The 20,070-nt window shown below is 42.0% G+C and overlaps 1 protein-coding gene across 1 annotated transcript in view; it reads left to right on the top strand.

Moving 5' to 3' along the window:
• Positions 1–20,070, top strand: part of QARS1 (glutaminyl-tRNA synthetase 1) — a 173,895-nt gene that overhangs the window by 128,613 nt on the left and 25,212 nt on the right. The window contains exons 16-18 of the mRNA XM_053720807.1: positions 15,158–15,295; positions 15,436–15,523; positions 15,822–15,965. Of these exons, the coding sequence (XP_053576782.1) occupies positions 15,158–15,295; positions 15,436–15,523; positions 15,822–15,965 (370 nt within the window). The remainder of the gene's footprint in view (positions 1–15,157; positions 15,296–15,435; positions 15,524–15,821; positions 15,966–20,070) is intronic.

Raw genomic sequence — 20,070 nt, 5'->3', positions numbered from 1 at the left:
CGTGCCCTCAAGTTCTACTTGCAGGCAACTAAAGATTTTCGCCAAACTTCTTCCCTGTTTGTCGTTTATTCTGGACAGAGGAGAGGTCAAAAAGCTTCTGCTACCTCTCTCTCTTTTTGGCTTCGTAGCATAATACGTTTAGCCTATGAGACTGCTGGACAGCAGCCTCCTGAAAGAATCACAGCTCACTCCACTAGAGCTGTGGCTTCCACTTGGGCCTTTAAGAATGAGGCCTCTGTTGAACAGATTTGCAAGGCTGCAACTTGGTCTTCGCTTCATACTTTTTCCAAATTTTACAAATTTGACACTTTTGCTTCTTCGGAGGCTATTTTTGGGAGAAAGGTTCTTCAGGCAGTGGTTCCTTCTGTATAATGAGCCTGCCTATCCCTCCCGTCATCCGTGTACTTTTGCTTTGGTATTGGTATCCCAGAAGTAATGATGACCCGTGGACTGATCACACATAACAGAAGAAAACATAATTTATGCTTACCTGATAAATTCCTTTCTTCTGTTGTGTGATCAGTCCACGGCCCGCCCTGTTTTAAGGCAGGTAAATATCTTTTAAATTATACTCCAGTCACCACTTCACCCTTGGTTACTCCTTTCTCGTTGATTCTTGGTCGAATGACTGGGACTGACGTAGAGGGGAGGAGCTATATGCAGCTCTGCTGGGTGAATCCTCTTGCATTTCCTGTTGGGGAGGAGTTATATCCCAGAAGTAATGATGACCCGTGGACTGATCACACAACAGAAGAAAGGAATTTATCAGGTAAGCATAAATTATGTTTTTTTCTGCAGTGTCTTTAAGAAGCTGGTGATGCTGTGTTTGTTGCCCTTATCCTGTGTGCATGAGGACAGGTTCATGTACAGCCTGTGTATATATATATATACACACACACACACACACCATATATACAACACACACACACACCATATATACAACATACACACACACACACCATATATACAACATACACACACACCATATATACAACATACATACACACACACCATATATACAACATACACACACACACACCATATATACAACATACACACACACACACCATATATACAACATACACACACACACACCATATATACAACATACACACACACACACCATATATACAACATACACACACACACACACCATATATACAACATACACACACACACACCATATATACAACATACACACACACACCATATATACAACATACACACACACACACCATATATACAACATACACCATATATACAACATATATACACACACACACACACACCATATATACAACATACACACACACACCATATATACAACATACACACACACACACACACACACCATATATACAACATACACACACACACACCATATATACAACATACACACACACACACCATATATACAACATACACACACACACACACACCATATATACAACATACACACACACACACACACACACACCATATATACAACATACACACACACACACACACCATATATACAACATACACACACACACACACACCATATATACAACATACACACACACACACACACACACCATATATACAACACACACACACACCATATATACAACATACACACACACACACCATATATACAACATACACACACACACACCATATATACAACATACACACACACACACACCATATATACAACATACACACACACACACCATATATACAACATACACACACACACACACACCATATATACAACATACACACACACACACCATATATACAACATACACACACACACACCATATATACAACATACACACACACACCATATATACAACATACACACACACACCATATATACAACATACACACACACACACCATATATACAACATACACACACACACCATATATACAACATACACACACACACCATATATACAACATACACACACACACACCATATATACAACACACACACTACACACACACCATATATACAACATACACACACACACCATATATACAACACACACACACACACCATATATACAACACACACACACACACCATATATACAACATACACACACCATATATACAACATACACACACACACCATATATACAACATACACACACACACCATATATACAACATACACACACACACACCATATATACAACATACACACACACACACCATATATACAACATACACACACACACACCATATATACAACATACACACACACACACCATATATACAACATACACACACACACACCATATATACAACATACACACACCATATATACAACATACACACACACCATATATACAACATACACACACACACACCATATATACAACATACACACACACACACCATATATACAACATACACACACACACACCATATATACAACATACACACACACACACACCATATATACAACATACACACACACACCATATATACAACATACACACACACACCATATATACAACATACACACACACACCATATATACAACATACACACACACACCATATATACAACATACACACACACACCATATATACAACATACACACACACACCATATATACAACATACACACACACACACCATATATACAACACACACACACACCATATATACAACACACACACACACCATATATACAACACACACACACACCATATATACAACACACACACACACACCATATATACAACACACACACACCATATATACAACATACACACACACACACCATATATACAACATACACACACACACACCATATATACAACATACACACACACACACACCATATATACAACATACACACACACACACCATATATACAACATACACACACACACACCATATATACAACACACACACACACCATATATACAACATACACACACACCATATATACAACACACACACACCATATATACAACATACACACACACACCATATATACAACATACACACACACACACCATATATACAACATACACACACACACACCATATATACAACATACACACACACACACCATATATACAACATACACACACACACACCATATATACAACATACACACACACACACCATATATACAACATACACACACACACACACCATATATACAACATACACACACACACACACCATATATACAACATACACACACACACACACCATATATACAACATACACACACACACACACCATATATACAACACACACACACACACACACACCATATATACAACATACACACACACACACCATATATACAACACACACACACACACACACCATATATACAACATACACACACACACACCATATATACAACATACACACACACACACCATATATACAACACACACACACACACACCATATATACAACACACACACACACACACACCATATATACAACATACACACACACCATATATACAACACACACACACACCATATATACAACATACACACACACACCATATATACAACATACACACACACACCATATATACAACATACACACACACACACCATATATACAACATACACACACATACACACCATATATACAACATACACACCATATATACAACATACACACACACACACACACCATATATACAACATACACACACACACACCATATATACAACATACACACACACACACACCATATATACAACATACACACACACACACACCATATATACAACATACACACACACACACACCATATATACAACACACACACACACACACCATATATACAACATACACACACACCACTATATACACACACACACACACACCATATATACAACATACACACACACACCATATATACAACATACACACACACACACACACCATATATACAACATACACACACACCACATACACACACACCATATACACATACATACACACCAATATACAACACACACACACACACACCATATAAACAACATACACACACACACACCATATATACAACATACACACACCATATATACAACATACACACACACACACCATATATACAACATACACACACACACACACACCATATATACAACATACACACACACACACCATATATACACACACCCACCATATATACACACACCCACCCACCATATATACACACACACACACGATATATATATATATATAGATATATAGATATAGATAGATATATAGATATATATACACATGCATATACACACACACACACACACACACACACGAGATATATACACACCACATATGCGCGCGCATACACACACCACTACACACACACACATACACACACACCACATACACACACACACCACATACACACACACACCACATACACACACACACACCACATACACACACACACACACCACATACACACACACACACCACATACACACACACACACCACAACACACACACCACACACACACACCACATACACACACACCACATACACACACACACACCACATACACACACACACACACACCACACACACACACCACATACACACACACACACCACATACACACACACCACATACACACACCACCACATACATACACACACACACCACATTCACACACATTCACTCACACACACACACACACTACACACACACCACACACACACACACCACATACACACACCCCACATACACACACACACTACACACACACACACACTACACACACACACACCCCACATACACACACACACACTACATACACACACACACCACATACACACACACACACACACACACCACATACACACACTACATACACACACACACACACACCACATACACACACTACATACACACACACCCCACATACACACACACACCACATACACACACTACATACACACACACCCCACATACACACACACACCACATAATACACACACACCACAAATACACACACACCCACATACACACACACACCACATTCACACACACACCACATTCACACACACTCCACATACACACACACCCCACATACACACACACACACACTACATACACACACACACACTACATACACACACACCCCACATACACACACACACACCACATACACACACACCACATTCACACACCACATACACACACACCACATACACACACACACACACACACACACCACATACACACACACACCACACACACACACCACATACACACACCACATACACACACACACACCACATACACACACACCACATACACACACACACCACATACATACACACACACACCACATTCACACACATTCACTCACACACACACACTACACACACACCACACACACACACACACCACATACACACACCCCACATACACACACACACTACACACACACACACACTACACACACACACACCCCACATACACACACACACACTACATACACACACACACTACATACACACACACACCACATACACACACACACACCACATACACACACTACATACACACACACACACACACCACATACACACACTACATACACACACACCCCACATACACACACACACCACATAATACACACACACACCACATACACACACACACCACATAATACACACACACCACATAATACACACACACACCACATACACACACTACATACACACACACCCCACATACACACACACACCACATAATACACACACACCACAAATACACACACACCACATACACACACACACCACATTCACACACACACACCACATTCACACACACTACATACTCACACACACTACATACACACACACCCCACATACACACACACACACACTACATACACACACACACACACTACATACACACACACCCCACATTCACACACACACACTACATACAAACACACCCCACATAAACACACCCCACATAAACACACCCCACATAAACACACCCCACATAAACACACCCCACATAAACACACCCAACATAAACACACCCCACATAAACACACCCCACATAAACACACACACACCACATACACACACACCACATACACACACACCACACACACACACCACATACACACACACACACACACACACCACATACACACACACCACATACATACACACACCACACACACACCACATTCACACACATTCACTCACACACACACACACTACACACACACACCACACACACACACACACCACACACACACACCACATACACACACACCACATACACACACACCACATACACGCACACCACATACACACACGCACACCACATACACACACGCACACCACATACACACACGCACACCACACACACACGCACACCACATACACACACACACACCACATACACACACACACACCACATACACACACACACACACACACACACCACATACACACACACACACCACATACACACACACACACCACATACACACACACACACACCACATACACACACACACACACCACATACACACACACACACACACCACATACACACACACACCACATACACACACACACACCACATACACACACACACACCACATACACACACACACACCACATACACAACCACACACACACACACACACACACCACATACACACACACACACCACATACACACACACACACCACATACACACACACACACACACCACATACACACACACACACACACACCACATACACACACACACACACACCACATACACACACACACCACATACACACACACACACCACATACACACACACACACCACATACACACACACACACCACATACACACACACACACCACATACACAACCACACACACACACCACATACACAACCACACACACACACCACATACACACACACACACCACATACACACACACACACACCACATACACACACACACACACCACATACACACACACACACACACACACCACATTCACACACACCACATTCACACACACCACATTCACCACATTCACACACACACACGCCACATTCACACACACACACGCCACATACACACACACCACATACACACACACACACCACATACACACACACCACATTCACACACACACACACACACCACATTCACACACACACCACATACACACACACACCACATACACACACACACCACACACACACACACACCACATACACACACACCACATACACACACACACCACATACACACACCACACACACACACACACCACATACACACACACCACATACACACACACACCACATACATACACACACACACACACACACCACATACACACACACACACCACATACACACACACACACCACATACACACACACACACACACACCACATTCACACAAACACATACACCACATTCACACAAACACATACACCACATTCACACAAACACATACCACATTCACCACATTCACACATTCACACAAACACACACACCACATTCACCACATTCACACATTCACACAAACACACATGCCACATTCACACACACACACACACCACATTCACACACACACACACACACCACATTCACACACACACACACCACACACACACACCACACACACACACCACACACACACACCACACACACACACCACACACACACACCACACACACACACCACACACACACACACCACACACCACATACACACACACCACACATACACACCACACATACACATACTGTTATGTTCTGTGTGTAGTCAGGATTAGAACATTCAGTTGTGTGCTGTTACCTTGTGTCTTGCACATATCATGAAGACTCTGCAGCAGGAACTTTAGATAACTTTTATTCAGCTACAGCCACATGGCTTATTCTCTAGCAGGTTCCATCAGTAAAACTAACATGGCTTCTCATGATGTCACAGAGACCCAGACACACCCAGGGGGTGTGGTGAGCTGAGCTTAAAGCTGCAGTAATCTTAACATCCCCTTTTTTCTCCAAAAAAAAAAATATATAAAAAATAAATTAAAACAAAAAACAAAACAAAAAACAGACAGTGGATAATATTGTAACATACAACAAGTAACTAAACCATACACTTGAACTTAGAACAGTTTATCTCTATAGTCTATGTGCACAAGACCTAGGTCGCAGGCTAGAATTTAGTCACAGTTATGTTTTCTGCGATAAGTCCGCCTTCGGATTAGGTCATTCCTTGCTGAATAATCTCTCACTGAATCCTCACATTGCCATCTAGAAGGTGGCCTTCTGTTTCTAGAGGGCCGTAGAGTATTTGGTTCAGGAGAAATTGTCTGTGGAGGAGTACCCAATGGTTGTTGATCACCTGTGATATTTTGTTGTTGGACAGAATCATTCTGAGGTTGATCTGTTTCAGTTGTGTTCATTGCATTTTCATCCTCAGAAGACTCAGGTGGGCACCACACTCCATGCCAGATATCCTCACCATCTGAATAATTTGATATTTGTGTAGCTGGTTGAGATCTATGTCTCATTTGTTCTACATGGCGGGAAACTGTACCACCAGCTTGTAGTTGAACTTTAAACATTCTGTTGCCCATGCCTTGTATTATGACAGCTGGAATCCATTTATTTGGGCCACGGTAGTTTCTAACCCATACTCTGTCATGAAGAACAAATTCTGAAACGCTAGAAGTGTTCAACTCTTGTGTGGGATGTTCTGGTCTAACTTTATCCAGTGGAGTTCTCAGGCGTCTTCCAAACATTAACATTGCAGGTGATAGCCCAGTAGTGGCATGGGGTGTGTTTCTATAGTTAAACAAAAAATTAGAAAGGGAGTTTGGATTAAATTTTGATTTCTGAGAGACAGCTAAGTGGCGTTTTAAAGTTTGTACAAATCTTTCAGCCTGTCCATTAGAGGCTGGAAAATATGGAGCTGTCTTACAGTGTTTGATGTTATTTGTATCTAGAAAGGTTTCAAATTCATGTGATATGAACTGTGGACCATTGTCTGAGACTAAAGTTTGTGGCAGTCCAAATCTTGCAAACATACTGGAAAGAACGACAATGGTTTGTTGTGTTGTAGTACTTGACATTTGAACTACTTCTGGCCACTTGGAATGAGCATCCACAGCCACCAAATACATTCGTCCTTCCACTGGCCCTGCAAAATCAACATGGATTCTTGTCCAAGGTTCATTTGGCCATGGCCAAGTTTTTGAGGTGTCCCTGCTGGGATTCCGCTGTGTCTGTGCACATGCATTGCAAGCAGCTACATAAGAAGCAATATCTGTATCCAATTTAGGCCACCACAAATATTCTCGTGCTCTTTGCTTCATTTTTACTACACCCTGGTGTGAGCTGTGTAGTAACTTTAATGCTAATGTTTGTAGTAAGGTCGGAATTATCACTCGTGACCCCCATAACAGACAGCCTGAGTCATGCACAATTTCCTTCTTCCTTGTAAAATATGGCTGAAGGTCAGAGCGAACCACTTTAGGCCACCCATGTTGAACAAAAGACTTGATTTCCTGTAAGGTAGAATCAGAGCATGTATAAGTAGCAATCACTTTGGAATTTAGATTTACAGGCTGTGGAGGGGTTTCTATGATTTTAGAAGATGTTGTCATGTGATGTACCATTGGTAATCTAGAAAACATATCCACATTCGTATGATCACTGTGGCATCGATATTTAATGGAGTAGTTGTAAGCCGCCAGCTGAAGTGCATAGCGCTGAAGTCGTGCAGCTGTTGTGTTGGAGATACACTTCTGAGGGTACAGAATGGACAAAAGTGGTTTATGATCCGTGATCAGAGTAAAAGGTCTGCCATATATATAAATGTGGAATTTCTTCACAGCCCAAATTATTGCTAAAGCTTCCCGATCAATCTGGGCATAATTTCTCTCCGACGGAGTTAAAGATCTGGACGCAAAAGACACAGGACGTTCAGACCCATCGGGCATAATGTGTGAAAGTACTGCGCCTAAACCATATGGTGAAGCATCACAGGCTAGTACCAAAGGCTTCTTAAGGTCATAGTGGACAAGGAGTCTTGATTCCAGAAGAAGCTGCTTAGAGCGTTCAAATGCTCGTGTACATAAGTCAGTCCAGGCCCACTGGTTTTTACTATCTAAAAGACGGTGTAGTGGATATAGTAAATGAGCCAAATTTGGTAAAAATCTGTGATAGTAATTGAGCAACCCCAAATAAGAACGTAGCTGAGATACATTAACAGGGGTGGGAGCATGAACCAGCGCTTTCACTTTTTCAGCAGTTGTGTGTAGACCAGTCTTGTCCACTACATGTGCACAATATTCTAAACTCTTGCAGAAGAACTCACACTTTTCCATGTTAACTTTCAGTCCGAATTCCTGTAGGCGTTGTAAAACAGCTTCAACATTGGCTTTATGAGCAGCATCATTTTCACCAGTGATAAGCATGTCATCTAACATACAGTGGGTATGTGGAATACCTGCCAAGATCTCATCCATTATCCGTTGCCACACTGCAGGTGCTGGGGCAATGCCAAACACCATCCGCGTATACTGAAAAAGTCCTTTGTGAGTGTTGATAGTTAACAGGTGTCTGGAGTCTGGATGCACCTCTAATTGTAAGTATGCTTGATGCAAGTCAATTTTTGTAAATTTTTCACCCCCTGCCAGAGAACTAAACAATTCTTCAATCCGTGGTAAAGGATACTGGTCCACAAGTAATTGAGGGTTAAGGCCCACTCTGAAATCTCCACAGATGCGAATGTCCCCATTCTTTTTTCTGACAGGAACTATTGGGGAAGCCCATTCACTGCTAGACACTGGAACAATAATCCCCTGATTTCGTAGTCTTTCTAGTTCTGCTTCAATTTTAGGTTTAAGTGCAAATGGTACAACTCTTGGTTTACAAAATTTTGGAATAGCATTTTCTTTTAGGTGAAGCTGAATCTGCTTGTCTTTCACTAAACCTAGGTTCCCATCAAATACAGTCTTATATTTGTGCTTTAGTGAATTAATCCAAGAAGAATTTGAATTCCCACTTTGGTCCAGCAGTTTGTTAAGTGGTAACTGTTGTGGTAACTTTGGCATGCCCAATGCTTGGATCCAGGATCTACCAAACAAAGGTGGTCCTCCTTTAGGTAAAATGTAGAGGCGTAACTTTTTAGTTATACCATTAAATGTCACTGTAGGTGATACACACCCAATAGGCTTTATTATTTCATTTGAATATGTTTGCATGGTGACAGCTGTTGGAACAATTGGTTGCCTTAGTCCCAGGCGGTTCCAATCAGCAGCTGTGATAACAGAGACTGCTGCTCCTGTATCAACTTCCATAATGAGAGGTTTACCATCTATATTCACCTTTGCTTGTAGTTCTGGAATTTTATTCTCAAGGCTGTAGATCTGTAATGTGTATAACGGTTTGTCTTCCTCTGAATCTGTGTGTGGTGTATCTACTTGCACATGAAAAGCTGCACGTGACTTGCTGCCTTTCTTACTTTTATCTCTGTCTAAGGAACTTCTGCACACTCTCTTTGTATGACCAATCTTCCCACACCCATAGCAGGTGCTGTTCCTAAACCTGCAGGCATTTGCTGTGTGATTTGTGTCACCACATCTGTAACAAGCTGTCTGTGACCCTTGTCTAGCTGGATACTGTTTATTTAAGTGCACACTTGTATGAAAAACATCTTTTTCCTTATCACAAACTGCCTGTGCTGGGGCCTGGAGCATTTGTGCATCTTTAGTAGCAAGTTCCATGACTGTAGCTATCTCTATAGCACGCTTTAGTGTTAAATCATCCTCTGCTAATAGTCTCTTTTGTACTGTACAGTCCATGAGTCCAATAACAAACATATCACGTAAAGCAGTGTTTAAATAATCACCAAATCTGCAGCTACTTGCTAGTTTCTTTAAACTGATCACATAAGTTTTAATGTCCTCATGCTGCAATTGCTTGCGTGTGTAAAACTTAAAGCGTTCTGATATCTCTAGAAGCTTAGGTAGGTAGTGGTCAGATAACAGGCAGATCAGGTCAGACAGAGGTTTAGCATTAGGTTTATCTGGTAAGAGAATCTCCCTTAATGTAGTGTAAGCTGCTGAGCCTATAGTTGTCAGAAACACAGCCACTTTCTTATCAGCTCCTATGTTATTTGCTGTACAATATAGCTCAAACTGTTCAACCCATGTGTCCCATCTGTCTGTGTCTGCTGCAAACACAGGTAAGGTGCCAATAAGTGCCATTATAGGGTCAGACCACAGATCCTCGTCGCCAGCTGTTATGTTCTGTGTGTAGTCAGGATTAGAACATTCAGTTGTGTGCTGTTACCTTGTGTCTTGCACATATCATGAAGACTCTGCAGCAGGAACTTTAGATAACTTTTATTCAGCTACAGCCACATGGCTTATTCTCTAGCAGGTTCCATCAGTAAAACTAACATGGCTTCTCATGATGTCACAGAGACCCAGACACACCCAGGGGGTGTGGTGAGCTGAGCTTAAAGCTGCAGTAATCTTAACACATACACACACCACACATACACACACACCACACATACACACACACCACATACACACATACACCACACACACCACATACACACATACACTACACCCACACGCACTACACCCACACACGCACTACACCCACACACGCACTACACCCACACACGCACTACACCCACACACGCACTACACCCACACACGCACTACACCCACACACGCACTACACCCACACACGCACTACACCCACACACGCACTACACCCACACACGCACTACACCCACACACGCACACACACACCACATACACACACACACACCACATACACACACACACACCACATACACACACACACCACATACACACACACACACCACATACACACACACACACACACACACCACACACACCACATACACCACATTCACACAACCACATACACCACATTCACACAACCACATTCACACAAACACATACCACATTCACCACATTCACACATTCACACACACACGCCACATTCACACACACACGCCACATTCACCACATTCACACATTCACACAAACACACCACATTCACACAAACACACCACATTCACACAAACACACCACATTCACACACACACACCACATTCACACACACACACCACATTCACACACACACACCACATTCACACACACCACATTCACACACACCACATTCACACACACCACATTCACACACACCACATTCACACACACACCACATACACACACCACACACACACCACATACACACACCACATACACACACCACATACACACACCACATACACACACCACATACACACACCACATACACACACCACATACACACACCACATACACACACCACATACACACACCACATACACACACCACATACACACACCACATACACACACCACATACACACTACACCCACACACACGCACTACACCCACACACACACACACTCACACCACATACACACCACATACAAACACACTCACACCACATACCATATATATATATACACACACACAGCACACACACAACATACACACACACTTATTAAAGAACAAAAAAAAATCTGTCCAAGTATTTTGGTAGGCTCCTAGAATACATTTGTTAAGCCCTGACTTACCTTTTCTGCAATGTGCTGTTCCCTGTACCGCACTGAAGATCAGGAAGTAAGAGGAAATTGAAAAGAGAGGAACATAGCAAATATTTCCATTGAGATAGAACGGAACAGTGACACCCGCAGGCAGAAATTAAAAGTGCAGGCAATTTTTTTTTTTTAACTGACACTGCCGTTCTTTCTGCAGAGATCCTTCAGTTTCTGCGATAAGAACGCAGATCGCACAGTGTTCTGCCTTGGGGTTCACAATAACAGCCCAGCGGCAAAGTGGTAGCGACTCTGTGAGTTTGTCGTCTAAGCACTGAAATGCGTAACGCATAAAAATCGCCTATCTATTGCATCATTTACTACAGAGTTCCAAACTGCCTCTAGAAACATCATCAGCACAAGAACTGTGCATCGGGAGTTTCATATAATAGGTTTCCATGGCCGAGCAGCTTTACACGGCTCACATAAACATGCGCAATACCAAGTGTTGTCTGGAGTAATATAAAGCACGCTGCCTGTGGACTCCTGGAGCAGTAGAAACATGTTCTCTGTAGTAATGAATCACACTTTACTAACTGGTAGTCTGATGGAAGAATCTTGGTGTTGCAGATGCCAGAAGAACGCTACCTATCAGAATGCATGGTGCCTACTGTAAAGTGTGGTGGAAGAGGGGTAATGGTCTGGGCAAGTATCCTTTAGGTCCAATAAAGAGTCATTTTTAATGCTACAGGATACATAGACATTTTAGAGAATTGGGAGCTTCCATCTTTGTAGTAAGTTTGGCGAAGGCCCTTTCCTGTTACAGCAGGACTGTGCCCCTGTACACAAAGCGAGGGCCATGAAGACATGGTTCTATGTGTTTTGGTATGGAGGAAGTCAAGTGGGCCGCACAAAGCCCTGAGCTTAACCCCACTTGAATTGCTCAGGCTTGCTTGGCTAACATCAGTGCTTTAATAGGCACAAATTCCCACAGACACACTCGTGAATCTTCTAGAAATCCTTCCCTGAAGAGTAGCTGCTGTTTTAGCTGCAAAAGGATGTCCAACAAGCTTATATATAGATGTCATGGTAATACTTTTGTCCATACAGTTTATATTCTGTTTTTTAGGAATAAAAAGTTTTAAACATTTTAAATTTTCTTTGAAAACGGTAATGTGTTTGTTAGAAAACCTGTAAAAACGAATTACTAGAACCCAAATCTGTGAACCATGAATTGTATCTGGGCGCCAACATGGATTAATAAATCAGACCTGCATGTGTTGCACAGTTAGCAATGAAAGAAGCGTCTCCCCAGCCCTTACGTTGACCAACGCATGTAGCTACTGATGCTATACTTTCTAGGGTAGATTGTACTTATACATTTTATGTTTCTAAGCCTCAGAAGTCTGTAATAACAAGGTGTTTGAAAATAAACAGTCTGAAAACCTTATACTTTGTGGCTATTAATGTATATCTGGAACTAGTTGGCCAAATAAAGTAGAGTTGTTGGATACCTATTACAGTGTTAATCTGTGCTTGTATTTCTGCAGACGGTCATCCTATTTCTGGCTGTGTAACGCTCTGGACGTTTACTGCCCTGTGCAGTGGGAGTATGGACGGCTGAACCTGCACTATACAGTCGTATCAAAGAGGAAAATAATCAGACTAGTGGAGACAGGAGCAGTCAGGTACACAACGCTGTCTGCACAAAAGTATACTCCAAATATGTTTTATGTGTAGAAATAGTATAGAATGATAAATTGTATCTATTTTAGTACAAGGTGTTTTTTGTCTCTCCCCCCCCCCCCCCCCCCCCCCCCTTGATTAGAGATTGGGATGATCCTCGTCTCTTCACACTGACTGCTCTTAGACGAAGAGGATTCCCACCTGAAGCCATTAATAATTTTTGTGCAAGGGTAGGTGTTTCTTTCTACCTCCTGTACAAAAAAAAATAGAAAGGCAGGGCTGGCTCATGACACTGTATTGTAATGGTCCAAGAGTGAAATAACACTCAACACTCTGGCCACTATTATTAAATCTGCTAATGTTCCCATATGAGCTACAATTCTCTGAAAAACAATATTAGCTGGAACATGCCACCCCTGCCTCTTGTGCTGGGTTTTTGTGGTTCCACTTGGTCAAGTATAGAGCTGGCCCTGAAGGAAGGGGAGGAGCAGGGTGTAGTGAAATAATGTGTGTTATACCCTCATGTAGGTCGGGGTAACTGTTGCCCAGACTACAATGGAGCCACACTTGTTAGAATCCTGTGTGAGAGAGGTGCTAAACGACACTGCGCCCAGAGTCATGGCTGTACTGGAACCTCTGAAAGTGACCATCACAAATTTCCCTGAGCAAAAGGTGAGTGTTTGCATTCGGTTAATACGACTGTAGTGAACGTTACCTTGTAGCAGGATTTGTTTTCTGCCTTACAGGATAATTTGAAAGTCTTAAAATCTCTGTTAGCAGAGGGTCAGTGAACTGAATTTAATTGGCAAAAGCACTATTTATTCTCTTCTACAGTATCTCACAAAAGTGAATACACCCCTCACATTTTTGTAAATATTTTATTATATCTTTTCATGTAACACTGAAGAAATGACACTTTGCTACAATGTAAAGTAGTGAGTGTACAGCCTGTATAACAGTGTAAATTTGCTGTCCCCTCAAAATAACTCAAAACAAACAGACATTAATATCTAAACCGTTGGCGACAAAAGTCAGTACACCCCTAAGTGGAAATGTTATAATTGGGCCCAATTAGCCATTTTCCCTCCCTGGTGTCATGTGACTCGTTGGTGTTACAAGGTCTCTAGTGTGAATGGGGAGCAGGTGTGTTAAATTTAGTGTTATCGCTCTAACACTCTTACTGGTCACTGGAAGTTCAACATGGCACCTCATGGCAAAGAACTCTCTGAGGATCTGAAAAAAAATTGTTGCTCTACATAAAGATGGCATAGGCTATAAGAAGATTGCCAAGACCCTGAAACTGAACTGCAGCACGGTGGGCAAGACCATACAGCGGCTTCACAGGACAGGTTTCATTAAGAACAGGCCTCGCCATGGTCGACCAAAGAAGTTGAGTGCACATCCTCAGCATCATATCCAGAGGTTGTTTTTGGGAAATAGACGTATGAGTGCTGCCAGCATTGCTGCAGAGGTTGAAGGGGTGGGGGGTCAGCCTGTCCGTGCTCAGACCGTACGCCGCACACTGCATCAAATTAGTCTGCATGGCTGTAGTCTCAGAAGAAAGCCTTTTCTAAAGATGATGCACAAGAAAGCCCACAAACAGTTTGCAGAAGACAAGCAACCTAAGGACATGGATTACTGGAACCATGTCCTAAGACCAAGATAAACTTATTTGGTTCAGATGGTGTCAAGCATGTGTGGCGGCAACCAGGTAAGGAGTACAGACTAGTGTGTCTTGCCTACAGTCAGGCATAGTGGTGGGAGTGTCATGGTCTGAGCCTGCATGAGTGCTGCAGGCACTGGGGAGCTACAGTTCATTGAGGGAACCATAAATGCCAACATGTACTGTGACATACTGAAGCAGAGCTTCAGAGACTGGGCCACAGGGCAGTATTCCAACATAACGTCCCCAAACACACCTCTAAGACAACCACTGCCTTGCTTAAGAAGCTGAGGGTAAAGGTGATGGACTGACCAAGCATGTCTCCAGACCTAAACCCTATTGAGCATTTGTGGGGGAGCGCAAGGTCTCTTAACATCCACCAGCTCCAAGATGTCGTCATGGAGGAGTGAAAGAGGACTCCAGTGGCAACCTGTGAAGCTCTGGTGAACTCCATGCCCAAGAGGGTTAAGGCAGTGCTGGAAAATAATGGTGGCCACACAAAATATTGACACTTTGGGCCAATTTGAACATTTCCACTTAAGGGTGTACTCATTTTTGTTGCCAAAGGTTTAGACATTAATGGCTGTGAGTTATTTTGAGGGGACAGCAAATTTACACTGTTATACAGGCTGTACACTCACTACTTTACATTGTAGCAAAGTGTCATTTCTTCAGTGTTGTCACATGAAAAGATATAATAAAATATTTACAAAAATGTGAGGGGTGTACTCACTTTTGTGAGATACTGTAAGTCCTAGGGGTGAAATTTTGGCCTAACAAAGTATTTTGTTTCATTTTTGTTTCTGATTTGGAGATTATGCATTGCATTCATCACATTGTGTATTTAGTCACTTATTATTCACTCTCTATAGCATGTCCTCTTGTTCTTTCCATTCTTTTTCACTGTGATATGTCTCTTCACCCATTTACACAATATGTTTAAAGGGAAATGAAACCCAAATTTCTCCAACATAGGTGTGTCCGGTCCACGGCGTCATCCTTACTTGTGGGATATTCTCCTCCCCAACAGGAAATGGCAAAGAGCCCAGCAAAGCTGGTCACATGATCCCTCCTAGGCTCCGCCTTCCCCAGTCATTCTCTTTGCCGTTGCACAGGCAACATCTCCACGGAGATGGCTCAGAGTTTTTTTGGTGTTTAAATGTAGTTTTTATTCTTCTATCAAGAGTTTGTTATTTTAAAATAGTGCTGGTATGTACTATTTACTCTGAAACAGAAAAGAGATGAAGATTTCTGTTTGTAAGAGGAAAATGATTTTAGCAACCGTTACTAAAATCGATGGCTGTTTCCACACAGGACTGTTGAGAGGAATTAACTTCAGTTGGGGGAAACAGTGAGCAGACTTTGGCTGCTTGAGGTATGACACATTTCTAACAAGACTTGGTAATGCTGGAAGCTGTCATTTTCCCTATGGGATCCGGTAAGCCATTTTTATTAATAAGAATAAAGGGCTTCACAAGGGCTTTAAAGACTGGTAGACATTTTTCTGGGCTAAAACGATTAATTTATAAGCAGTTTTAATAGTTTATAGCTTTGAGGAGTTATTTTATTCTTGGGAATTATGTTAAAAAAAACGGCAGGCACTGTATTGGACACCTTTTTCACTGGGGGCCTTCTCTAATCATAGGCAGAGCCTCATTTTCGCGCCACTAATGCGCAGTTATTTTTGGGAAGCAAGGCATGCAGATGCATGTGTGAGGAGCTCAGATACACAGAAAAAGCTTACTGAAGGCGTCATTTGGTATCGTATTCCCCTCTGGGCTTGGTTGGGTCTCAGCAAAGCAGATACCAGGGACTGTATAGGGGTTAAATATAAAAACGGCTCCGGTTCCGTTATTTTAAGAGTTAAAGCTTTCAAATTTGGTGTGCAATACTTTTAAGGCTTTAAGACACTGTGGTGACATTTTGGTGAATTTTGAACAATTCCTTCATACTTTTTCGCATATTCAGTAATAAAGTGTGTTCAGTTTAAAATTTAAAGAGACAGTAACGGTTTTATTTTAAAACGTTTTTTGTGCTTTGTTATCAAGTTTATGCCTGTTTAACATGTCTGAACTATCAGATAGACTATGTTCTGTATGTGAGGAAGCCAAGGTTCCTTCTCATTTAAATAGATGTGATGTATGTGACACAAAATTTAGAGAAAATGATGCCCAAGATGATTCCTCAAGTGAGGGGAGTAAGCATGGTACTGTATCATCCCCTCCTTCGTCTACGCCAGTCTTGCCCACACAGGAGGCCCCTAGTACATCTAGTGCGCCAATACTCCTTACTATGCAACAATTAACGGCTGTAATGGATAATTCTATCAAAAACATTTTAGCCAAAATGCCCACTTATCAGCGAAAGCGCGGCTGCTCTGTTTTAGAAAATACTGAAGAGCAGGAGGACGCTGATGATAATGGTTCTGACATGCCCCTACACCAGTCTGAAGGGGCCAGGGAGGTTTTGTCTGAGGGAGAAATTTCAGATTCAGGGAAAATTTCTCAACAAGCTGAACCTGATGTTATTACATTCAAATTTAAATTGGAACATCTCCGCGCTCTGCTTAAGGAGGTGTTGTCTACTCTGGATGATTGTGACAATTTGGTCATTCCAGAGAAATTATGTAAGATGGACAAGTTCCTAGAGGTCCCGGTGCCCCCCGAAGCTTTTCCTATACCCAAGCGGGTGGCGGACATTGTAAACAAAGAATGGGAAAGGCCCGGCATACCTTTTGTCCCTCCCCCTATATTTAAGAAATTGTTTCCTATGGTCGACCCCAGAAAGGACTTATGGCAGACAGTCCCCAAGGTCGAGGGGGCGGTTTCTACTCTAAACAAACGCACTACTATCCCTATAGAAGATAGTTGTGCTTTCAAAGATCCTATGGATAAAAAATTAGAGGGTTTGCTTAAAAAGATGTTTGTTCAGCAAGGTTACCTTCTACAACCAATTTCATGCATTGTTCCTGTCACTACAGCAGCGTGTTTCTGGTTCGATGAACTAGAAAAGTCGCTCGATAAGGAATCTTCTTATGAGGAGATTATGGACAGAGTTCACGCTCTTAAATTGGCTAACTCTTTTACTTTAGACGCCACTTTGCAATTAGCTAGA

The sequence above is a fragment of the Bombina bombina genome, chromosome 7 (genome assembly GCF_027579735.1).
Source record: "Bombina bombina isolate aBomBom1 chromosome 7, aBomBom1.pri, whole genome shotgun sequence".
Taxonomy (NCBI): domain Eukaryota; kingdom Metazoa; phylum Chordata; class Amphibia; order Anura; family Bombinatoridae; genus Bombina; species Bombina bombina.
This window is presented reverse-complemented; position numbering and strand designations above follow the sequence as displayed.